Source organism: Chiloscyllium plagiosum, unplaced genomic scaffold, assembly GCF_037043375.1.
Source record: "Chiloscyllium plagiosum isolate Xiang-an unplaced genomic scaffold, Cpla_swu_hap1 HiC_scaffold_27, whole genome shotgun sequence".
Lineage (NCBI taxonomy): Eukaryota > Metazoa > Chordata > Chondrichthyes > Orectolobiformes > Hemiscylliidae > Chiloscyllium > Chiloscyllium plagiosum.
Window position 1 is genome coordinate 77,885,145 of NW_028270165.1, and position 25,428 is coordinate 77,910,572.

The following is a 25,428-nucleotide window of genomic DNA, read 5'->3' on the forward strand; positions in this document are numbered from 1 at the left end:
CTGTGTGTAAATACTAGTGAAGGAAATTATGCACCAGCATGTGATGTACTAAGCCTTGTTATAGTTTGTTATTTGTCAGAGTATACTTTTTATTATTTAGAGATGTCAGAGTTGTACAGCATGGAAACAGACCCTTTGGTCCAACCCGTCCATGCCGACCAGATATCCTAAATTAATCTAGTCCCATTTGCCAGTGCTTGACTCATATCCCTCTAAGCCCTTCCTATTCATCCAGATCCTTTTAAGTGCTGTAATTATACCAGCCTCCACCACTTCCTCTGGCAGCGCATTCCACACACTCACCACCCCACCGTCTGCTTGGAAAAGTTGCCCCTTGGGTACCTTTTATATTAGATTAGAGTACTTAGTGTGGAAACAGGCCCTTTGGCCCAACAAGTCCACACCGCCCCGCCGAAGCGCAACCCACCCATACCCCTACATTTACCCCTTACCTACACTACGGGCAATTTAGCATGGCCAATTCACCTGACCTGCACATCTTTGGACTGTGGGAGGAAACCGGAGCACCCGGAGGAAACCCATGCAGACACGGGGAGAATTGTGCAAACTCCACACAGTCAGTCGCCTGAGGCGGGAATTGAACCCGGGTCTCTGGCGCTGTGAGGCAGCAGTGCTAAGCACTGTGCCACCGTGCCGCCCACATCCGCTCTCATCCTACACCTATGTCCTCTAGTTCCGAACTTCACCCCTACACTGAGGAAAAGACAAAAAAGTTGAGCAGCCAGAAAAAATGCAAAAGCAATAAAATGTCGAGCCACGTGAGGGGGGAAAGTGTGGCTCTACCCTTTTCTTCTCCTATTGGCATTTGGACACACAATCTGGTCAGTAACACCTGCATTGCCACAGAGCATATTGTGTACCCTCTTCGGTGTCAACAAACAGGTGCATGTTCGCAGGTGTCACCAAAACTTTGAACATGTTCCTTGCTGTCGGCAGAAAAGACAGGAGATCTTCTTTTGATGGACCAATAAGGAGCACTGGAGGACCAGAAGAGACTTGTCCTCCTGCCAGTCAGAGCTCCCCTATTGTCTGAATGTGGAAGGTGGGCCATGAGCTTCTGAAGCTCCTGCTGCTCCTCTCTCTCTAAATGAAGATTGAGCTTCAGTCCAGACTGCAACTTCTTTCTGCTGTCCAATATCTGTGGGAACAGCACTCTTTTCTCACCACAATTTACGTTTATTTTTCATTCTGGGGTTCAGTTGTTTACTTTAAAGGAAAAGAAGTGAATCCAGGGAGGGGACAGACTCAGGAAAGGTTGGTCAGTGTCTCGACTGGAAGAACAGAGCAAGCCAGGCAGCATCAGGAGGTGGAGAAGTCGACGTTTTGGGTGTAACCCTTCTTCAGGACTGGGAGTGGGTGTAGGGGGAGCTGCAGAACAAGGTGGTGTCAGGGCAGGGTGGTTGAAGGGGGGAGAGGGTAGGACCTGGTTGGTCAATGGGAAGAAGGAATCTGGTTGGGGGCAAGGAGGAGTGGAACGAAGGGGGTGGGGCTGGGAAGGGAGTCGGGGGATGGTAAAGGGAGGTTATTTGAAATTGAAACTCAACATTGAGTTCTCCAGGCTGTTGGCTGCCCAGGTGGAAGATGAGGTGTTGTTCCTCCAATTTGCGGTTTGGTTCGTTGTGGCAATGGAGGAGGCTTAAGATAGTCATGTCAGAAAGGGAGTGGAAAGGGGAATTAAAACGGGTGGTGACTGGGAGGTCTGATCGGCCTCTGTGGATCCTGCTGTGACGCTCGGCGAACTCAAGTTTATGCTTGGTCTTCTCTACAGTGGAGAGACCACAATTGGCAAACACGTGGCAAGTACAATAGCATAATGTGAGGTTATAACTTTTGCTGTGAAAATAAAAGCAGAAAGGAGGTGTATTGTTTAAATGACAATTTATTGGGATATGGAGAAAGTGAGAATTGCAGATGTTGGAGGTCAGAGTTGAAAATTATGGCACTGGAAAAACACAGCAGTTCAGGCAGCATCCGAGGAGCAGGGAATTCAACATTTTGGGCACGAGCCCTTCATCAGGAATGATGTGTGGATGTACAAAGGGGCCTCAATGTCCTTCTACACCAGTCACTGCCAGTTGTCAGACAGGAGCAGCAAGCAATCAGCAAGGCAAGTGGTATGTCAGCAAGAGGAATTGAGTTCATCTGTTTTTTGAAGAAAGAAGTGAATGTTTATGGGGGAAGGCAACAAAATGGTTTTAAGACCAGTCCAGAACAGATCAGATACAGAACAGATCAGATACAGAATCATACAGCATAGAAACAGACCCTTCAGTCCATGCTGTGTTCTCCAACTAACCTTGTTCCACCTGCCTGTGTCTTGCTCATATCCCTCGAATGTTTTCCTATTCATGTACTTATCCAAAGGTCTTTTGAATGTTGTTACTGTACCGGCATCCACCACTTGGTCTGGACATTCATTCCACTCACCTTCAAAATTTGCTTCCTAATCTCGAAACCCCCACCTTAGGGAAAGGACACCCACCATTCACCTCATCTATCCCCGTCTTTATTTTCTGAACCTCTGAGGTCACCTCTCAACCTCCTATGCTCCAGTGAAAAAAGTCCCAGCCTATCCACCTAGATGTAGGGAAATCCATATCCAGTCATGATCTGTTCAATGTTGGTTTAGGCTCGAAAGAACAAATGGACTACCCCTGCTCCCAATGTTCTCACTCTGTGTCCAGGACAACAAGAGACCATCTGACATAGGAGCAGAAATTAGACCATTCAGCCCATCAGGTCTCCCTGTAACCCTCAATTCCCTTACTTAAGAACCTATCTATCTCAGTCTTAAATATCCTCCGTGATCTAGCAATGAATTGCATAGATTCACCATTCTCTGGCTAAGAAGTTTCTCCTTATCTCCATTCTAAAAGGTCTTCTATTTACTCTAAGGCTGTACCCTCGGGTCCTTGTCTCTCTTACCAATGGAAACATCTTCCGAACATCCACTCTGACCAGGCCAGTCAGTATTTTGACCCTTCAGGATGAGGTACAGCAGAGATTAGTTTCAGCGAAAAGAAAATGGAGGGACAGTGTGTGGGATGGAGATTTTCAGCTTCTAGGGAATGAGGGAGGGAAAGAGAGTTTGGTATAAATTAGAATTATTGGGATTGGAAACGGACTGAGGTGTGGTAGATGGAGGGGTGGAAGTGGGTACTGCAGATTAGAGTCAAGATTAGTGTCGTGCTGGAAAAGCACAGCAGGTCAGGCAGCAACCGAGGAGCAGGAAAATCGACACTTCGGGCAGGAGCCCTTAATGAGGAATGACAGATGGAGCTTAATTTAGATAAATATCAGAAAAGATTTACAAGGATGTTGCCAGGGTTGGAGGATTGAGCTATAGGGAGAGGCTGAACAGGCTGGAGCTGTTTTCCCTGGACCATCGGAGGCTGAGGGGTGACCTTATAGAGGTTTGCAAAATTATGAGGGGCATGGATGGGATAAATAGACAAAGTCTTTTCCCTGGGGTCGGGGAGTCCAGAACTAGAGGGCATAGGTTTAGGGTGAGAGGGGAAAGATATAAAAGAGACCTAAGAGGCAACTTTTTCACGCAGTGGTTGGTGCATGTATGGAATGAGCTGTCAGAGGAAGTGGTGGAGGCTGGTACAATTGCAACGTTTAAGAGGCATTTGGATGGGTATATGAATAGGAAGGGTTTGGAAGAATATGGGCCAGGTGCTGGCAGGTGGGACTAGATTGGGTTGGGATATCTGGTCGGCATGGACCAAAGGGTCTGTTTCCATGCTGTACATCTCTGACTGTATAAATATGAGGTGTTGCATTTTAGACAAGCAACCCAGGCAGGACTGACACAGTTAAGGGGAGTGTTGCTGAACAAAGACCTTGGAGTGCAGGTTCATAGTTCCTTGAAAGTAGAGTCATAGGTAGATAGAATAGTGAAGAAGGCATTTGGTATGCTTTCCTTTGTGGTCAGAGCATTAAGTAAAGGAGTTGTGAGGTCATGTTGTGGCTGTGCATTGGTTAGGGCATTTTCGGAAGACTGCTTTTAAGTTCTGGCCTCCCTGATATAGGAAAGAACTTGTGAAATTTTGAAAGGGGTTGGAAAAGACTTATGAAGCTGTTGCCAGATTTGGAGGGTTTGAACTGCATGGAGATGCTGAATAGGCCAGGGATATTTTCCCTGGAGCATCGGAGGCTGAGGTAACCTTTATAGAAGTTTACAAGGGACATGGATAAGGTGAATACCCAAGGTCTTTTCCCTAGGGTAGGGGAGTCTTCAATGAGAGGGCTTATGTAGAGGTGAGAGGGGAATGATTTAAAAGGGACCTGAGGGACAACTTTTTCACACAGAGGTTGGTGCATGTATGGAATGAGCTGCCTGAGGGAAGTGGTGGAGGCTGGTACAATTCAATCACTTAAAAGGCATCTGTGTGCGGACATAATTTGGAAGAGTTGAGAGGGAAATGGGACAAATGGAACTAGATTAATTTAGGTTATCTGGCCAATATGGACGAATTGGGCTGAAGGGTCGGTTTCCATGGTGTAGAACTCAAATTGCCTTTGGTGAAAGCACAAGTGTGGTTGTGAACTGGACTTTCGGAGCAGCTTTCAAAGATGTCTTGCCCTTACTGGGACCAGTAGAAATCTCAATGAAATCTTTCATTTGTGAAACAGCAAGTAACTAAGTGAGACATCTGGGATTTTGGTGGAAAGTGGAAATTCGTTATACTGTGGGAATGAAGCCCTAAGCTATCCAGTCATTTCTGCTGGTGGATTAGACAAGGTCACAAGGTTTGGAGGACTGGATTTAGGACAGAGATAAGGAGGAACTACTTTTCCCAAAGAGTAGTGAATCTATGGAATTCTGTGCCCAAGGGAGCAGTAGAAGCGGCTTCATTAAATAGATTCAGGACACAGTTGCATGGGTTTTTGAACGGTAAGGGTATTAAGGGTAGTTGGGACAATGCATGGAGGAGGAATTGAGGCGATGGATAGATTAGCCATGACCTTAATGAATGGTGGAGCGGCTGGACGAGCCAAATGGTCTATTCCTGCTTCTATTACTGTGAAACTATAGCCCCGCATTTTCCATGGCTAACCTACCTAACCTGCATATCCCTGGACACCAAGGATAATTTAGCATGGCCAATCCAAATCAAGGCCGGGGAGCAATGTGGTGATGTGGAAAATGAGCACCAGAGAACGATAGAAAGGGACAAGGACAGTAAATGCACCAGCAATCAAAACTGAATTCCAAAGATCACAAAAACTGAAACTAAAAATGGTGTGTCTGCATGTGCGCTGCATTGTAGCAAAAGTGCAGTGCCCACGTTGAAGAGAATAATTATGATCGGAGACTCCTTACAGAGACATGGCTTCAGGATAACGAGGATTAGATCCTGAATATCGATGGTCTGGTAAAATGTGAAGCTAAGTAAAGCTAGAGGATTAGCACTGCTAATCAAAGCACTGATCACAGGGAAGTGTGGTGTCAGCTCGGATTTCAGGTCCTGATTTCTGTCCTCTGTTGATCTCCCTGTTCCCACAGAGTAAGATGTTGTCTGTTCTCAGCTCTGAAGGATTTCTGCTGAAGCTTTAACCCCTTTTACACCTTCTGGAACAATAAAACATTGTCAATCAAGACCCAACCCACAATCTCCCAGCCTGTCCACCATCCAGACACTGTGTAGTCATAACAGGGAATCAAGCAAGAAAAATGAAACAAAATTCAAAATAAATAGGTGCTTGTGTTTAATGTTTGTTCATTCAGAAGTAAACCAGAAATAGTGGTCTCCCAGGATTCTTAAGGTGCCCTACTTGAGGAATTCTGTCTCCCTTACATCTAAGTATTAGAAGCCAGCTGTGATTTACAGTAATATTTACACCAGCATCTGTTATGAAATACACCACTGATATAGACTTTTTCTCTTTCATGAGCACATGCGCACACACAGGTCCAAAGGGGTCAATTTGTATTTACCAAATGATAATTGCAGATACATTCTTTTTTGCGCAAAAAATGCACAATTTGCAGGCAATCAATCCATGTAATATTTTATAAGTTCCACTTTGGAAATAGGACCAAGATTGGGATACAGACAGACTTTGCCCTCAATCCATTGTCTGAGCCAAGATGTCACCTTTTGTTATAAAACCTTAAGTTATCTCAAGAAGGTGCCTTACAGGAAGTCCTGGGGCTTGCATATTAATGATATCTGAAACCCATTCTAAAAGATGAAAGACTTAACAATCCAGGTTTGTTAAACATATCATTTCAGTGGCATGACACTGCAGTGTTTTTTCATAAATTCAGTGCCTTATGATCTGATTCGCCACAACCACTTGATGAAGGAGCAGCAGTCAGAACGCTAGTCCTTCCAGAGACCTGTTGGGACTCTAATCTGGTGTGTGATTTTTAACTTTGTCCAGGTGAGGGTATATTGACCATGCTAAATTGCCCATAGTGCCCAGGTATGTGCAGGTTAGGTGTACTAGTCAGGGGTAAATGTCAAGCAATTGGGGTAGAGGAATGGGTGTGGGTAGGTTACCCTTCAGAGGATCGATGTGGACTCATTGGGCTGAGTGGCCTGCTTCCACATGGCGGGGATTCTCCGAAGGGAAGAGATTTACGCAAACCATCCAGGGCAATGCAGGCGCAATGCGGGTCAGCCCTGCGCAGCAGGTGCAGTGCAGAGACCTGCCTTTGGCTTTGCCCCGCCTTTCATTCCCTCCACACCATGTTCCTTCCCCAGCCCATCATCCAGACACTTTGTCCTACCCCCTTGTCCCATTGTTGATGTCACTGCGTGGAAATGGTTTTGTGAGTTTGAGTGAAATTCCCTCTCTCTGGGCAACTCTCTATTCTGGGCGGGAGAGGGAGAGAGGATGGGACAGGAAACCTGTTCACTTGTAGTGACTGGAATGAATCCAGAGATGGGGGTAATGGGGAGTTGGGAGTCAAGTTTTGTCTGTCTTCCCCAGCGTTGGAGGGGAGGGAGGAGTCCAGAACTACAGGGCATAGAATTAGGGTAAGGAAAGATTTATAAGGACCTAAGGGGCAACTTTTTCATGCAGAGGGTGGTGTGTGCATGGAATGAGCTGCCAGAGGAAGTAGTGGAGGCTGGTACAATTTTAACATTTATACCCATCCAGATGCCTTTTATGGGTAGGAATGGTTTAGAGGGACATGGACGAAATGATAGCAAATGGGTCACTACGTTAATTTAGGATATCTGGTCAGTGTGGACTGAAGGGTTTGTTTCCAAGCTGTACAACTCTATTACTACATACTTGGAACCAATTTCACAAGACGAGGAATAAGCCATTCACCCCTCTCAGTTTTTCCTGAGTTATGGTTGAACTGCACATATTTCAGTGCAGGTTTCAGCAGCTCTTTTAAAAAAAATTGAATGTTTTCAGACTTTAATGATGTTTCTGAATATCAGTTTATCTATACCCAATTTTAAAGACACGGTGGCTCAGTGGCTAGCACTGCTGGCTCACCTCGGGCAACTGTCTGTGTGGAGTTTGCATGTTCTCCCCGTGTCTGCGTGGGTTTCCTCCGGGTGCTCCGGTTTCCTCCCACAGTCCAAAGATGTGCAGGTCAGGTGAACAGGCTATGCCAAATTGCCCGTAGTGTTAGGTGCATTAGGCAGAGGGAAATGGATCTGGGTGGATTACTCTTCGGAGAGTCGGTGTGGACTTGTTGGGCCGAAGGGTCTGTTTCCACACTAAGTAATCTAAGCCATTTCTGACCCCTCCTGTCTCCCACGTTGAGTCGTCAGCATCCATTCTCTCTCTCTCTCTTCATAGGCTTGATATAGCGATCAAAGAGGGCTGAAGAAATGACGTGGTGGGGGAGGGGCAGCAGTAAAAGAACAAAGATAATGGACGGGGGGTGGGCTGAGGGAGGGGGACAAGAGAAAATGGACAAGGGTGAGAAAGAATGGATCAGGTGTTCGGGGAGAGACAGAATGGACAGGAGGTGCTGTGGATCATGGGGGGCAGTGGACTGGGGGCACTGAGTGGCGGAGGGGAATGGCCAGGGGCGCAGTGGGTGGTGGTCGCAAATGTAATTTAACTGCAGAGCTTTTCTGTCTTGAGAATGTTATTTAAAAGAAGATTTGGGATTAATACACCCAAGAACAAAAACCCCTTTGAAAAGATGAAAGATTTTATCTAAAATTATTTAATGTATCACATCTGTGTGGCACTGGACATCTTTGGATAGAAATTCTGTGATCATGATCTTATGATGATGGAGTGGTACTCTGAAATCTAGTGCTTCCAAATAAATCTGTTGGAGTATAACCTGGTGCTGTGTGATTTTTAACTTTATCCATCCCAGTCCAACACTGGCACCTCCACGTCATGCTGCCTGACCTGCTGCGCTTTTCCAGCAACACATTTTCACCTCCACATCATTTCCAGCGAACGCAGTCCACACCTCCCAGTGCTGCCAGTAAACTTTACAATGCCTCTGAAACGATGCAGTACCTGCACTCCTGAAAAATTTACAATTTCTACTCATTCACTGCTCCATCTAATATATTACATTGCGACCCAACTTTGTTATAGCCTCAGACCCCCCCCAAGCAAAAAAGGTGTAGAAAAGTAGCTTTTTTTTTTTAAAAACAATGTGAGCGGCACAGTGGTTAGCACTGCTGCCTCACAGCGCCAGAGACCCGGGTTCAATTCCCGCCTCAGGCGACTGACTGTGTGGAGTTTGCACAATTCTCCCCGTGTCTGCATGGGTTTCCTCCGGGTGCTCCGGTTTCCTCCCACAGTCCAAAGATGTGCAGGTTAGGTGTATTGGCCATGCTAAATTGCCCGTAGTGTTAGGTGAAGGGGTAAATGTCGGGGAATGGGTCTGGGTGGGTTGAGCTTCGGCGGGTCGGTGTGGACTTGTTGGGCCAAAGGGCCTGTTTCCACACTAAGTAATCTAATCTAAACTCAAGGTCAAAACATACACACACCACCACCGCACCCCTTTACTATTCATTAGCACTGAGTTGTCCCTTTGTAATTGGATCCATGGTACAGCCATACCCTGTGTCCAAGTAAGTTTCTCCCTGTTCATTTGCCATGGGAAGGGGCAATGTAGAGTCAACTGCACTGCTGTGGGTCTGGAGTCACGTGTAGGCCAGACTGGGTAAAGGATGCAACTGGGACAATTGAGTGAATCCTTTCCCACAAGGCAGTTTCCTCCTCTACAAAGGGTATGAGTGAATCAGATTGGGGTTTTCTTCCCCACCCCAAACCCTCACCCCCAAGAGAATGCCTTCTCTCACTGAAAGTAGGCAAATGGCCACTCCCCCACATGGACCCACGTGGGTCAGCAGCTAACCGAGCAGATGAATCCCTTCCTGCATTCGGGGCCCCTGAAGGGCCTCTTCCCCTAGTGGAGCCGCTCATGCCTCCGCAAATTGCCCACCTGACTGAACCCCTTCCCACACACGGGGCACCTGAAGGGCCTCTCCCCAGTATGGACTCGCCGGTGGGTCAGCAGGGTGGAGGAATCGCTAAAGCCCTTCCCACACTTGGGGCAGCTGAAGGGCCTCTCCCCCGTGTGGACCCGCTGGTGGATCAGCAGGGTGGAGGAATCGCTGAACCCCTTCCCACACTCAGGGCAGCTGAAGGGCCATTCCCCGGTGTGGACCCGCCGGTGCCTCAGCAGGGCGGAGGAATCGCTAAAGGCCCTCCTGCACTCGGGGCAGCTGAAGGGTCTCTCTCCTGTATGGACCCGCCGGTGGGTCAGCAGGGCAGAAGAATTGCTGAAGGCCTTTCCACACACAGTGCAGAGGAACGGCCTCTCCCTGATATGGACCTGCTGGTGGGTCAGCAGGTTGGAGGCCTGGGTAAAGCCCTTTCCGCACTCAGGGCAGCTGAAGGGCCTCTCCCCTGTATGTACCCGCCGGTGCTTCAGCAGGTCATAGGAATTGCTGAAGGCTTTCCTGCACTCTGTGCAGGGGAATGGCCTCTCTCCGGTGTGACTGCGCCGATGTGTCTCCAGGGCAGATGGGAAACGGAAGCCTTTTCCGCAATCGCCACACTTCCACAGTTTCTCCACAGGGCGGGATCCCTCAGGTTTCTCCATGGCCGATGCTTCAGCCACACATAAATGCTTGTAGAGCTCCTTCCTGCCGTGAATTCCTCTTTCCAGGCTGTATAACTGTTTCAGGTTCCACAATCAGTGCGCTGGAACAGTAGGATTCAAAGAGAAATGAAAAAGCTTTGCTCCTTCTCACAGAATCACAGGCAAAAATCGTTGCTATCCTGATGGGTTGAGTGACTGTCAGACATTGACATCAAAGTAAGAATTTCAGAGGCTGGAGAGTCAGTGCCAAAAGTGCGGTGCTGGAAAAGCACAGCAGGTCAGGCAGCATCCGAAGAGCAGGAGAGTCAATGTTTTAGGGATAAGCCCTTCATCTGTTCAGTTTGAAACATCAGTCTTCAGATGTTCAAATACTGTGTAAAAAGAGATTACAAAAATCACTGTCAGTGCAGGGTAGACATTCAGAACAAGCAATTCTACTTTCTGCAGAACATTCAATTTTGTAGAATAACAAAAGAAAAGAAAGCACCATCCCACACTCTCTCCCCCGTCTGTTCTCACTCCGCTCAAACTAATTCTCTTGAAGGTGCTGATTCAGGATCTTACAGGGGCAGAAAAAGCAAAAACGTCAAGACTGACATCTCTCTGCATTTTGGATACTGCTGAGAGTGAGCAGGTCTGATTTTGGGTAGCCAAAAACATTCAATTCAGGGTGAACCTGCAATGCAGCTTATCGAGGAACAACCAAGCACGCAATGGTTAACATCCCCAGAGGCACAAACAGGCTGCAACAAATGAGGGAACATTATTGAAAGAAATGACAAACATTTAGATAGCACCTGGAGGAACTGCAATAGTTGTCCCTTCCTGTCAGAAAAAATAAAACACAAAAGGTGGCCCAGCCACCGCTAACAAGGCACATGATGGATACGACTGGATCCAAAGAAGTGGTGTACAAATTAGCTAAAAATAAAGATCTGAAGACTGGGAGCAATTCAGGTTTCAATAAAAGAATTGATTAAAAGGGGAAAATTGGGTATGTGAAGAGAAAAAAAAAAAGGATTAGTGAAAACAATTACAGTTAGAAACAGGCAAAGTTCCCACGTGGAACAAAGATGACAGACCAATTAACCACGTATGTTGCTTCTATCATCACAAAGGAGGGCACAGGCAACATCCCCAGAATGTTGGGGAACACATGGTCCATTGAGAGCAAAACTGAAGGAAATGAGTAGTTGTGGGGAAATTAATAGGATTTAAAAGTTCACAAATCCCCAGCACCTGGTAATCAACACCCCAGACTATGGCCTGAGATAAATTATGCAATTGACAAATCTTGAGCTGATCTTAACAGGACTTATACACTTGTCCTAGTGATATTTGCTGAACAAAGCGACCAAAGTGGGGGTTCATAGCTCCTTGAAAATAGAGTGACAGGTAGATAGGATTTTGAAGAAGGCATGCTTTCTTTTATTGGTCAGGAGTTGGGAGGTCATGTTACAGGATGTACAGGACATTGCTTAGGCCACTTTTGGAGTGTTGCATGCAATTCTGGTCTCCTTCCTATCGGAAAGATGTTGTGAAGCTTGAAAGGGTTCAGAAAAGATTTACAAGGATGTTGCCAGGGTTGGAGGATTTGAGTTATAGAGAGAGGCTGAACATGCTGGGGCTGTTTTCCCTGGAGCGGAGGCTGAGGGGTGACCTTATAGAGGTTTACAAAATTATGAGGGACATGGATAGGATAAATAGGCAAAGTCTTTTCCCTGGGGTCGGGGAGTCCAGAACTAGAGGGCATGGGTTTAGGGTGAGAGGGGAAAGATATAAGAGACCTAAGGGGCAAGTTTTTCATGCAGAGGGTGGTACGTGTATGGAATGAGCTGCCAGAGGATGTGGTGGAGGCTGGTACAATTGCACCATTTAAGAGGCATTTGGATGGATATATGAATAGGAAGGGTTTGGAGGGATATGGGCCGGGCGCTGGCAGGTGGGACTAGATTGGGTTGGGATATCTGGTCAGCATGGACGAGTTGGACCAAAGGGTCTGTTTCCATGCTGTACCATCTCTCTGAGAGGATAAATAGATAAAGTATTTTCCCTTTGTTGCAGGAGTCCAGAATTAGAGGGCATAGGTTTAGGGTGAAAGGATGTACAAGAGACCTAAGGAGAAACTTTTTCATGCAGAGGCCGGTATTCTATGTAATGAGCTGCCAGAGGAAGTGGTGGAGGCTGATGCAACTGCAAAATTTAAAAGGCATTTAGATGGGTATATGAATCGAGTGGGTTTGGAGGGGTATGGAGAAAGTGAGGACTGCAGATGCTGGAGGGGTATGGGCCTTGTGCTGGCAAGTGGGACTAGATTAGGTTGGCCTTTTTGATCAGCATGGACGAGTTGGACTGAAGGGTCTGTTTTCATGCTGTACATCTCTATGACTATGATATTTGGCTTGAGTTTCCCATTGGAAACTTGTGACATCCTATAAAAGAAATATATTTTAAAAAATCACTGAGGACAAGATTAAAAGCTCAGGGGACTGTTCTATTTTCTAAGGAACACTTTTCGTATTTCTAGCTGTAAGTAAATTTGAAATCTATACATTAACCCGCATCCTGCATTGAAACACAAATCCATCTTCGTCATGACTTTCCTCCACTCCTGTTCTTCGCAATTTTCTCCTGTCGACAAACTGAAAATAACATCAACACATCAATGCTCTCCTGGTCACTGCGATCTTGGAAGTACCCAGTTTCTGTTCCAGCGCCACAAATGATCAGATTCATTCACCTCAAATTCACAGCCCACCTTCCTATTTTTCTGGACCTCTCTCTCTCTCACTCCCTTCTCCTGTTTTAAAGGGCACACAGACCAAGCTCAGCGCCAGGTCTCTCAGAGTGAAATGAGGAAATTCCAGCTGACACAAAGGCTGCCTCGAGGTTGGAATTCTCTCCCGGAAATGACCGCGGATGGTGCCCTCACCAAGATGGCCGCCCGCGCTCCCCGCCCCAACACAACATGCGCCTGACCCTCATAAAGATGGCGGCCCGTTGCCCGGGCAACACGGGAGCTCCTTCGCCGGTGATGTAAACATTGGGGCTGTTGTTGCTTTTATTCGCGGCCTCAGGCCTTCCCCCCCTCGGAGTTTATAAACTCCCCAGTCTCCCTCCTCCCGCGGTTCCCAATCCTACCCTGTCTCACTGTCTCCTCTCCCCGGGGGCAGGAGCCAGGTCTTGGCGCTCGGGCCTGGCGACCTCCCCGGGATGTTCCTGAAACCTGGTCCTGTTCTGAAGGAGGATCCCCGGACCCGAGACGCGCTGCCGGACCTGCTGAACTTTTCCAGCGGTTTCCAGTCTTGCTCAGTCAGCTGCCCGCGCCATCCCTCTCCCACGCTCAAGAAGACTGTCTCGGTCCCACTGCACATGCGCCAGACCGCAAGGGGCGGGTCCCCGGCGTGAGGTCGTCGTGGGCAGAGTGGGCGTGGTTTGGGTGGGGCGGGGCGATCATTCTCCCCGCCCCCGGCCACCTGCAAGGTGGGCTTCTCTTAAATATGAACATAGTTTTTCAAAAAAACTTTCACGCATACATAAAGGGATACTAATAAAATGAATAAAAGTAGGCAAGGTAAGTTACAAAAGAAACCTAGCAAAAAATATCAAAAATACCAAAAGCTTCTATTAGTGTGCGAAATGGAACGGAATCGCTCAGGAAAATGTTAGTCCCTTGGAAGATGACTCGATCGGCTGAATGGCCTCATTTCTGCTCCTACGTCTTATGAACTTATGAACTCTGGAGCAGGCAGGGCTTGAACCCAATCCGGGGTTAGGTCACTATCTCTGTGTGACAAGATGCCCTTAAAAACATCAAATCCTCCTCAGCGGGGAATTGAACTCCCTGTCTCCCGAGTCACAGGTGGGGACACTAACCACGATACTACCGAGGACGCTCGTCAGTTGCCAGATAATGGATTTGGGGTGGAAAATGGGTGTGTGTTTCACAAACTGTTATAGACACGATAGGCTGAATGGCCTCCTTACGTGTTGTAACATTCTAAATCTGCCAATGATCTGACCTGTTTCACACAAGCATAGTTCCCCCCGGGGAGATACTCGAGGTGTGTACGGGCTGTAGGAAGGGATCCAATTCCCTATTTGACCTGGAATGTATTCCCCACGTGCACATCAGGTAGAGGTGATACACCTGCTCCACAAGTGGGAAGGGATTCACTGAGTCATCCAACCCCAAGTACATCAGTGACTTCCTACTGGACAGAAAGGGTTGAACTCAGCAACAACCGCTTTAAAACCACGTTCCCTTTTTTATAGTCGTAGCGAGATTCACAGTTTTCTAAACTGTGGGCCGGTACTAGTGATGTTGAGAGACCAGGTTTTGAATGCATGACTGCCCAGGTAACAATGGTTGCTGTGGGGCTCACAGTGATGTCGAGGGGCCATCCCTTTCGATGCTTAGTTGTTTCTTTGGTATTGACAGGCTTGGCCAAATGGACTGCTCTCAGAGGCTGGATTGCTCCTGCAAAAAAATGCCAGCAAAAGGAAGATCTATGCTTCTTTTTGGGAGGAATTGATTTCTTCAATAATTAGGATTATCTTGCATCAATAACCAGCATTCACTCTAATGTTTAGTCGCAAGTGTGTACCACGTACAGTATGCTTTGCAGAAATTTACCAAGCTTCATTAGATAGCTCCTTTCAAACTAGTACCATTAAGAAGGGCAAGAGCAGTAGTTACATAGGAGACCATTACCTGCAAGTTCTCCTCCAAGCCACTCACCATCCAGATTTAGAAATAGTTTGCTGTTTTTCAACATGTTGGACCAGAATCCTGGAATAGTAGAGTGGGTGTACTTCAGGCATATGGATTGCAGCATTTCCAGGAGGTAACTCACATGGAAGGAATTCCAGGCCTTATGGCTGAGGCAACTGAAGGTGCAGCTACCAACGATGGAGAAATGAAAATGGGAAATGTGAAGCAGCCCACACATCTCAGCATAGGGAGATTACAGAGATAAAGGTGGGAGAAACCACTCGAAGGATTTGAAGACTAAGATGAGCATTTTAAACATTGGATGTTGCTTGAATGGGTGCCAGTACAGGTCAGCAAACACATGAGTCACAGCGGAATGAGAATTGTTGCAAATGAAACAATAAAGTTTTAGATGATTTCAAGATTACAGAGGGGCGAATGTGTAAAATCATTGAGTCCAGCATTGAAGTAATCCAGCCTGGAGTGAAGGAAAGGACTAAAGATGATTCCAGCAGCAGCAGCTACTTTGAGAATGGGACAGGCTCGAATGAGATGACAGAGGTGGATACAGGTGGCTTCGCGCTGGCACAGAACAGAAGCTCCTTTCAACATCCAATGCAGCAAATTGCAAATAGCCTAGAGTTACAAGGGAAAGGGGGATGGAAGCAGTCGCTCAGGAATGAAGATTGGTACAGAGATTGGAAACAGCAGCTTCATTCTTCCCAATGTTTAATTGGAGTGGATCGATCAATATGAAGAGTCTCAGCAACCAGAATGGACCATCAAATGACTGAAAGTTAGTTTCAGCTGGAGAGAAGGAACACTGGGAAGTTGAGGGAAACCACCTTCACCTGAACAGTTCTAACAGTGAGAAATTTCAGCCCTAAAGTTAGATTGGAGAAGGCTGAGAGAAGATTTTTAAAAAGTTTTGAAAGTCATGAGGGGTCTACTCAGAACAGAGTGTGAGAAACTGTTCACCATGGTGAAAGCATCAAGAATAAGGACGCAGGTTTCAAATATATGACAAGGAAGAAAATGATATGTGAAAAAGAAATTTCACACAGTGAGTAACTAGATCCGGAAGACATTGCATGGAACAGTGGTTTAAGCAGGTTCAATTAAAGGCATTGGATAATTATTTGATGACAAACAGTGGTTTAAGCAGTTTCAATTAAAGGCATTGGATAATTATTTGATGACAAGCAATGTACAAGCTTCCAAGGAAATGTCGGGGAAATAGCACATGGTCAGAAAGCTTATTCAGAGAACTGCACAGACACAATGGGCTGAATGGCCTGCTTCTGTGCTTTAGTAATTCAGTGGTTCATAATTGCTCATCGGATCTCAGTCAGCTATGAACATCAGACTAACATCTGCTATTTTGTATGGTCAGTCAGATCGATGTTTTATAATAATTCATGACTGGGGAGCTGCAGGGATTGGGACGAGGACCCCAGGTATTCACAGTATATGTCAGTGACTTAGATGAGAGAACTAATTGGAATGTATCACAAATTGCAGATGACATAAAGCTGGGTGAAAGGGTGAGCTGTGGGGAGGATGCAATGTTATTTGGACAGGCTGAGTGAGTGGGTAAATGTATGGCAGGTGCAGGTTAGTGTGGATCAATGTGAGGTTATCCACTTTGGTAGCAAAAATAGAAAAGCAGATGATATAAATAGCTAACCTGAGAGGTGGGAATATTCACCAAGAACTCATCCAAGATGGAGGATGGGAAAACATTGTGGCTGCAAGAGCTTTTTTGAGGTATTTTGGGTGTTGGAGGCAAATTCCTTGAATTCCAGGCAATTACTGGTTTTTACGCTGTTGCATTGTTTTGGAACTTTGGAGAAAAACAAAGTCAAAACAACAGCACTTTTAAAAGGGAGCAAGACAGACAAAAGCAGCGAGCATACGTTCAGTGAGGGAGAGAGAAAGAAACCCACACTGCTAACTGACACAGCAATGAATCTGCGCAGTTACTGGCTTTGCTGTTTGAATCCATGTATCTCTGGACATTGGGGTGCGTCTCAGAAAAATGAACAAACAGTAAAATTCACAGCTGATCTTGGGGGAGCCTGTCTGGGAGAGCTCACAGCACAGGAACAGATAATTGCATAGTTTTTAACGTGTAACCTTACTGTAAGTCTACAGAAGTGAGTAGAGTGGGTTCTTTCTTGATTATATGTTTTATTGAAATCTGAATCTTGACTAAAGTTTAAAAATATAAATGATAAATGCGAACTTAGCCCGGAGCACTTTTTCTGGGTCTGTAGATTTTGAATGAGCAAAGATGGCATTTAGTATAGTTATATGCCTGTTGGATGTGGGAGATTAGGGGAGTTTCCATTTTACTGAGGATTATGTCTGCAGGAATCGTCCTTGGTTGCGAATCCTATCAGATCAAATGGATCAGTTGGAGTGACAGTTAGAGGCAATGAGGAATTTACAAGAGCTAAGGGGTGTGATGGATGGCAGTTATAGGAAGGGAGAAAAGCCACAGATACAGTCAGGTAGATGGGGTAACCCCGGGAAAGGTAGGAGAGATAAACAGGTAGTACAGGAGTCTTCTGTGGCTACAGTGGAAACTTGATTATCTGAATCAGATGGGTGGGCACTATTTTGTTTGGATAATCGATTGTTTGAAAAATCAATTAAATGTTTTTCCTCTGGGGCTTGGAGTTTTAAAGTCTACTCTCTGTTCAGGAGAGTAGCAGCAGCTCACAACGCATGAGACCCCGCCCCCAACATCGCAGCTCCTCTGCCTGCAACCCCCACCCTCGTCCTTCACCGCCCCTCTGCACCTCCCCTTCCAGCACCACCCCACCAACCCGGTCCTACCCCCAACCCCATCCAAGAGAGGAGGGGGAATGGCATTTCTGATAAGGGATGGTATTACAGCTGTACCCAAGGAGGATATTCCTGGAAATTCACCCAGCGAAGTTATTTGGGTGGAACTGACAAATAAGATTCGATTAGATTCCCTACAGTGTGGGAACAGGCCCTTCGGCCCAACAAGTGCACACCGACCCTCCGAAGAGTAACCCACCCAGACCCATTTCCCTCTGACTAATACACCTAACACTATGGGCAATTTGGCATGGTCAATTCACCTGATTTGCACATCTTTGGACTGTGGGAGGGAACTGGAGCGCCCGGAGGAAACCCACACAGAAGGTGGGGAGAAGGTGCAAACGCCACACAGACAGTCTGCCTGAGGCTGGAATCGAACCTGGGACCCTGGTGCTGTGAGACAGTAGTGCTAACCACTGAGGCACCGTGCCGCCCCAAATATTGGGATTGTATTATAGATCCCTGAAGAGTCAGCTGGAAATTGAGAAACACAGTGGCTTAGTGGTTAGCACTGCTGCCTTGCAGTACTAGGGTCCCAGGTTCGATTCAGCCTCAGGTGACTGTCTGTGTGGAGTTTGCACATTCTCCCTGTGTCTGCGTGGGTTTCCTCCCACAGTCCAAAGATGTGCATATCAGGTAAATTGGCCATGCTAAATTGCCCATAGTGTTCAGTGCATTAGTCAGAGGGGAAATGGGTCTTGGTGGGTTACTCTGCGGAGGGTCGGTGTGGACTGGTTGGGCCGAAGGGCCTGTTTCCACACTGTAGAGAATCTAATCTTAAAAAAAGGAAATTTGAGTTATCGGTAAGAATAATAAGTTGGTTAAGATAGGGGATTTTATATCTTTCCCCTCTCACCCAAAACTAATGTCCTCTAGTTCTGGACTCACCCGCCCCAGGGAAAAGACTTTGTCTAAATTATCCCATCCATACCCCTCATGATTTTATAAACCTTGATAAAGTCACCACCCCTCAGCCTCTGACACTCCAGAGAAAACAGCTCCATCTTATTCAACCTCCACCTGTAGCTCAAACTCTCCACCCGTGCCAACATCCTTGTAAATCTTTTCTGAACCCTTTCAAGTTTCACAACATCCTTCTGCAAATCTGAGATAACCTTCCTCGCTGTCCACTACATCTCCAATTTTGGTGTCATCTGCAAGCTTACTAACTATACCGCCTATATTCACATCAAAATAATTTATGTAAATAACGAAAAGTAGTGGACCCATCACCGATCCTTGTGGCACTCCACTGGTCACATGTCTCCAGTCTGAAAATCTACCCTCAACCACCACCCTCTGTCTTCTATCTTCAAGATAGTTCTGTATCCAAATGGCTGGTTCTCCTTGTGTTCCATGAGATCTAACTTTGAACACCTTACTAAACTCCATATAGATCACATCCACCGCTCTACCCTCATCAATCCTCTTTGTTACTTCTTCAAAAAACTCGATTAAGTTTGTGAGACATGATTTCCCATGCATGAAACCATGTTGACTATCCCTAATCAGTCCTTGCCTTTCCAAATATATGTACATCCTGTCTCTCAGGATTCCCTCCAAAACCTTGCCCTTCATTGACGTCAGGCTCACCGTTCCATAGGTCCCTGGCTTATCCTTATTACCTTTATTAAATAGTGGCACCACGTCAGTCAACCTCCAGTCTTCTGGCACCTCACCTGTGACTATCGATGATACAAATATCTCAGCAAGAGGCTCAGCAATCACTTCCCTAGCTTCCCACAAAGTTCTAAGGTACACATAATCAAATCCTGGGGACTTATCCTTTATGCATTTCAAGACATTTAGCACATCCCCTTCTGTAAACCCCACACAGTCAGTCGCCTGAGGCGGGAATTGAACCCGGGTCTCTGGCGGTGTGAGGCAGCAGTGCTAACCACTGTGCCAACTAGAGTAACTACATATGCACAATGGCTACAAGAGTAGGTCACAAGTCAGGAATACTGCAGCGAGTAACTCACCTCCTGACTCCCCAAAACCTGTCTATCTTCTACAAGGCACAGGTCAGCAGTGAATTGGAATTCTGACCCACTGGCTTGGATGGGTGCAACTTCAACAGCATTCAGAAAGCTTGATACCATCCAGTACAAAGTCACCCGCTTGATTGGCACCAACTCCACTCACATTCACTCCCTCTACCCCACTGTTCAGAAGCTGTAGTGTGTACAATCTACAAGATTCACCACAGAAATTCACCAAAGATCTTTATAAAACACCTTCCAAACCAACAACCACTTCCATCTGGAAATACCAGGACAACAAATACTTGGGAACCCTACCTCTTGCAAGTACCCTTTCAAGCCACTCACCATCTTGACTTGGAAACATATTACTGTTCCTTCAGTGTCACTGGGTCTAAATTCTGGAATTCCCTTCCTAAGGGCATTGTGGGTCACCGTACAGTGTGTGGACCACAGCAGTTGAAGAAGGCAGGTCACCACCAACTTCGCTAGGGGAACTAAATGCTGGCCAGTCAATGACACCCAAGTGCTATGAGTAACATTTAATAAATTATCAAAACAGAGAATTGGAATCTGCAAACTCAATGTTCAGGTGGGACAGATGTAGTGCTTTGATTCCGTTCTTATTTGAGGACAGAGCGATGTACTGACACTGAGTTGGAAATAGAGCTTAGAGTTAAACACCTGTAGTGTTGCATTCAGTACAATTACAACATTTAAGAACCATTTGGATGGATATATGAATAGGAAGGGTTTGGAGAGATATGGGCCAGGTGCTGGCAGGTGGGACTAGATTTGGTTGGGATATCTGGTCGGCATGGACGGGTTGGACCAAAGGTTCTGTTTCCATGCTGTACATCTCTATGACTCTATGACACATTTACTTGTCTGGCACAAAGGATTGCCTCTTGATCCATGTTGTGAATGGAAATAAATTTTGCAGTGGGTGACTTGCTCGTCCAACTTAGATAAGTAATCGTGCCACAGAAACATTGACTGTTTATTCGTCAGCTCAAGGGGAGAGACAAGTTACCTAATGGTCACAAGTCACTCCGACGAGATACAGAGAGTTGTGTGATTATATAGGTTACAATTGTTTAACAATTAGCAAACTGTTAATTGCAGGATAATGAGCAAACTCAGGCACTTTGCCCAGTGACTAGCTTCAGTCAAGTAATGTCTGGACAGTGTTGGTCAGTAGCTGATAAGTATACAATAAGTCCTTGCAAAGAAAAGGATATTCCCATGCAAGGAAAGAATTTGTTTATCATGTATTAGTACAGCTGCAAGGCCAACTATCTCCACTGATCCTGGGAAACACAATCGTAACCTGGGAAACACAAGCTTTAGCAAGCAGGCACTAAGATAAAATTCAAAATGTTTTTCAGGCTTTTAATATGTGACAAAATGGCTGGCCAGAATCTAAGAATGCTCCCATAATTCCTTCCTTATTTCTTTTCACCAAATCAGGAGGGCAGTTCAGAGAAACCGGCAAAAGGAAGGACGTAGCCGAACCCAGGGGGGTTTGTCAGGTGGTGGTGGTGGTGAGTCGCCCAGGAAACTGTCACAGTCAGGGTCACCAGGATCGAGAGAGTGGGAATTGGTGGGGGAATGTCAGAAAAGGGAAGCCACACAAGTTGGAAAGATGCTGGGATATTCGGCATCGGAAGGCAGCCGAAACGGGCACAGCACTGTTTCAGGAAAATAATGGTAAGTGCTCGCAGAACAAAACCAGAAATGAGAAGCACAAGGCCCTGGAGGAGGCCAGAAGCCCACGAGCCAAGCAGCCACCCATCCATGTCCAAAGGTCCCAACGGGAAGTAGTGTCATGGAGGGAGGAGGCCATCTTGCGAATGTGGGCGGCAATGATAGTAATGTTCTCATGGAGTCAGGGATGCAGGCACAGCAGTCAGAGCTGATAAGGATACAAGTGCCTCCTTTCTCGGCTAACAGGTAGTCGAGGGCCATGTGGTTTTGGAGAGTAATGGTGCGGACAGTGACCATCCCTGCATTGAGCAGGTCAAAGGCTGAAGATGTGGCATTGGCAATCTCTTCCAGAGTGGTAGCAATTCGCCGAACCTCAACCTAAGCTGGAGGTTAGCATAGGGAGGGGAGAAGGTAGATAAAAGGCACTGAAAAGTTGTGAGGGTCCTCTTGATGCAGGGTTTGGAAGGCTCGAAAGGCGTAGTGTGGGAGTGGTAAAGGAAAGGGACAACATAACCTAAATACCAGCTGCCAGTCCAGGAGGTAGGCAGCCAGGGGTAGGCCATATGGCCACAAATGAAATCAGTACCGTCGAAGGGCAACAAATGATTGCTTTGGGCTCCAGTCCAAAAGATGGGAAACGAAGAATGGATGGCGGTCTTGTTGGGAACCCTGAGGTTAAATATGCTCCCGTCCACAGTGTACCGGTAAGCAGTTGAAGTAATGAGCAGGGAGTACAGCCACTTACTGAAAACCAGCCTGCCATCCTGAGGGATGCTTGCTCTTGATGTAAATGCTTCCTAGAGGTGTAGTCATGGCTATGAGATTGGTGAGGAAAAGGGTGGGGGGGGGGGGGGGTGTACTTGAGGGATTGTATTGAGGCTGGATCCAACCTTTAAATGTGTCCATCTTATATCCCGCTGATTGCCAGCGGAGGCAGTTGTTATTTCTGTCAGAGTTTGCGATACCCACCAACTTAAGGAGACTAGAGAGATGTGAAAATTTGTGACAGCAGCAGAACGACACTGATGGAGCCACCATTCAGCAGTGTCAGAGTCATTAAAAGGTATGGATCTCAGGGGGATCCCTTCCTTGGAGTGGATGGGAATATGGTCACAAACCCAATAGCTAGAGCAGTTGTCCTTTTCTGCATAAAGGTATGTCATGTTAAAAAAATGTATTACACTGTAATTCCCGTTTACTTCAGGTCATCAGGCAAACCATTGTGTCCGAATCAAACGTAGTTAGTGAAAGAAAGATAAGGAAGAGTGCAGTGAAAGGCAGAATGATCAGGCTGAGCCATTCACGGATGAAGGCGAAAGATGTGTCTCTGATGAGCTCTTCTGGTGTTCCTCCAGGAGATGGTGCTCTTTTGCATTGCGTCCTGTGCGTCCATTCGGGCCTCCCCTTGACCTTGGCTGCTGAACGAGTGACCAGCCGGACTAGGAGCAGGCCTTTCCACCTCGACTCCAATACGCCACGGTCCTAATTCTTAGGATTGGCGTACCGGTGAATGTAAACTTTGAAGAGATTTGATTAACTGATGCAAATATTTCCCACTTGTCCAACACTATAGTGGCAGCTGTTTCAGTCATAGTTTCAGTCAGGGATAGTTTTGATTCATCTACTAAATACATCGACTTTAATTAGACAATATTCATGACAATGTACGCGAGGTGATTCAATAAAAGCAAGTTGTAGACAAGTGAAAAAGGCGAACGACGCAAGGAGGTGGTTAACAAACAAACACAGGGCATCCCTCTTACAGATGCATCTTGTTTGTTTACAAATTAAACACGCTTCAGCTCTTTTCCTCATCTGGGTGCCACCAATAATGCACATAATCAACTAAAATAGGCAGCAGCAATGAAGGAACACAAACCAGTCCAGCAGAGGTCACACATTTTGGTTTGAGTATCGAGAGAGTACCCCATTTGAGGCCATAATTTGTGCTCTTCAGCAGGGGGCCTCCGCTGTGATTTTATGACCTTACCCAGGTCTGGCATACCATATTGTCTCTATCTGGGTTTTGCTGGGGATCCAATGGGCGTAAGGCTACCTGCTTGGCTGCGGCATCTATCTGCTCATCCCTTTGGAGACTGTATCCATTGCCTCAGCGTGAGCTGAACATCTTGATAATTGCCAGATTGCTTGGACAAAACAACATTACTATTAGGCTGTCCCATGGGGGTTAAAACTCCTCTATGTTCCCATAAGGCTCCGTAATCGTGCCCAAGAACACAACGAGAGTCAGTGTATATTAGCAGATTTCCCATTTGCTAGGATGCCAGCATGTCGATCCCTATGTTAGTTCCAAGGTAACATTAAGGACACATCACTCCCCAGTGGTCATATTTCCACAGTTAAAGCAAGGGCCAGCCATTTGTCCCTGAGTGTAATATTGGGGCTGATCTGTCCCCATTTCCAGGGTCCCCTCGGGGAAGGGTTCCTCAGCAGGGGTCGCTGTGTGGGCATCTGAGGTATATTCCACCCCCAGTGGGTATCCTTGTCCCAATGAACCCTGTCACCATGGTACATGGCGTTTGGGATCGTAAGGGCGCTGGACATATTCGGTGTTTACCTGTAACTTGCATTGTGGTTCAGTCTGGTTCTGGTCATCCCAGTAGAAAACCACCGTTCACCTCATTATAGCGAATGGGAGTTCTTGGACTAGTTCATATTGTGTGTCTGGATCATGTCGCCGACATCAGAAGGAATACTTGGCAAAAGCATCGGTTAAACAAAGGGCACTCAGCTTCTCGATTACTTTTCATTTGTATACCACTTCCATCAGACAGTTGGCCACTTATTTCAATCTCATAACACAACCCATTTTTATTCAGGCCACTCCCAGAATTTTGCTGCCTTCACATCTGTATTGTCCTGTGGTTGAGCTGGTTTCTCCTTGTGGTCAGGAGCTTGGGTTATTAACATTACTCTGATTCCCAGGATGCTCCCTGGTTTAGGATGGCTCTGGCCTCTCACCCCAATGATGTCAGCTCTGAAGCTGGTTACCCGTACTGGACCCTTCATCTTCAGAGTAAGGTAAAGTTTGTAATCAGGGGTGTGTGCTGGGGACTATCAGGAGATGTTAGGGGCTCAGTGGGTATCCTGGAATAAAATCCCCATCCCTCATCCCCATCAGTATCATCCCCTTCCTCAAACAGGTTTGGTATGCCAGATATAGGTTCAGGATTCTGAATAAAATCTAAGTTCTTTTTATTTTACAGCGTTGTTGCTTGAATCTTTTGTTTTAATGTATTCCTCAGCCTTAGTGGCCTTATACTATTTCTCCTGTTCACTTTGTTTTCCACTTACCCATTCACAGTCAGTTGTGAACATCTCCCAGTTTTTGGGAGTTCCGTCTCCCGCACATACCTCTCTCCCGCTATCACATGCAGAATTCCTCCAAGTGGCCAGTACTATGTGGGCGGCACGGTGGCACAGTGGTTAGCACTGCTGCTTCACAGCGCCAGAGACCCGGGTTCAATTCCCGCCTCAGGCGACTGACTGTGTGGAGTTTGCACATTCTCCCTGAGTCTGCGTGGGTTTCCTCCGGGTGCTCCGGTTTCCTCCCACAGTCTAAAGATGTGCAGGTCAGGTGAATTGGCCATGCTAAATTGCCCGTAGTGTTAGGTGTAGGGGAATGGGTCTGGGTGGGTTTCGCTTCGGCGGGTCGGTGTGGACTTGTTGGGCCGAAGGGCCTGTTTCCACACTGTAAGTAATCTAATCTACTATCGGCTTCAAAGTAACTGTGAGGCAATGACGCCGGTCACTGACAATGTGTAAAGGGATAAAACCAAGCGATCCTACCAATTCATTCTGATTTTGTGATTCAGGGCTAATATAATCATTATCTCTCATTCAGAGGTGGAAATGAACAAGTGGCTAAGACTAAGACTGGAAATTCATTTATCGAAAATTCAATTTTAAATGTAAAATGTACACAGTTTCCAACGCTGAAATCAATTCTAATAACCTGGTTTCAGTCCCTTAATTTAAATCCCAGATTAAGTTCCCTAAATGGTTCTGACCAGTCATTGCTCATTCACAATACTATACGCCGTGAAATGACTGCAGCTGCATTAAAAGTT

The 25,428-nt window shown here is 46.4% G+C and overlaps 2 protein-coding genes across 2 annotated transcripts in view; one reads left to right on the plus strand and one right to left on the minus strand.

Annotated features, from left to right (window-relative positions):
• Positions 1-25,428, plus strand: part of LOC122543653 (uncharacterized) — a 109,747-nt gene that overhangs the window by 40,845 nt on the left and 43,474 nt on the right. The window lies entirely within an intron of this gene.
• Positions 1,101-10,191, minus strand: LOC122543539 (uncharacterized). The gene has a single exon (XM_087974987.1). It carries the CDS (start codon positions 10,079-10,081, stop codon positions 9,383-9,385), a length of 699 nt encoding a protein of 232 aa, XP_087831113.1. The 5' UTR covers positions 10,082-10,191; the 3' UTR covers positions 1,101-9,382.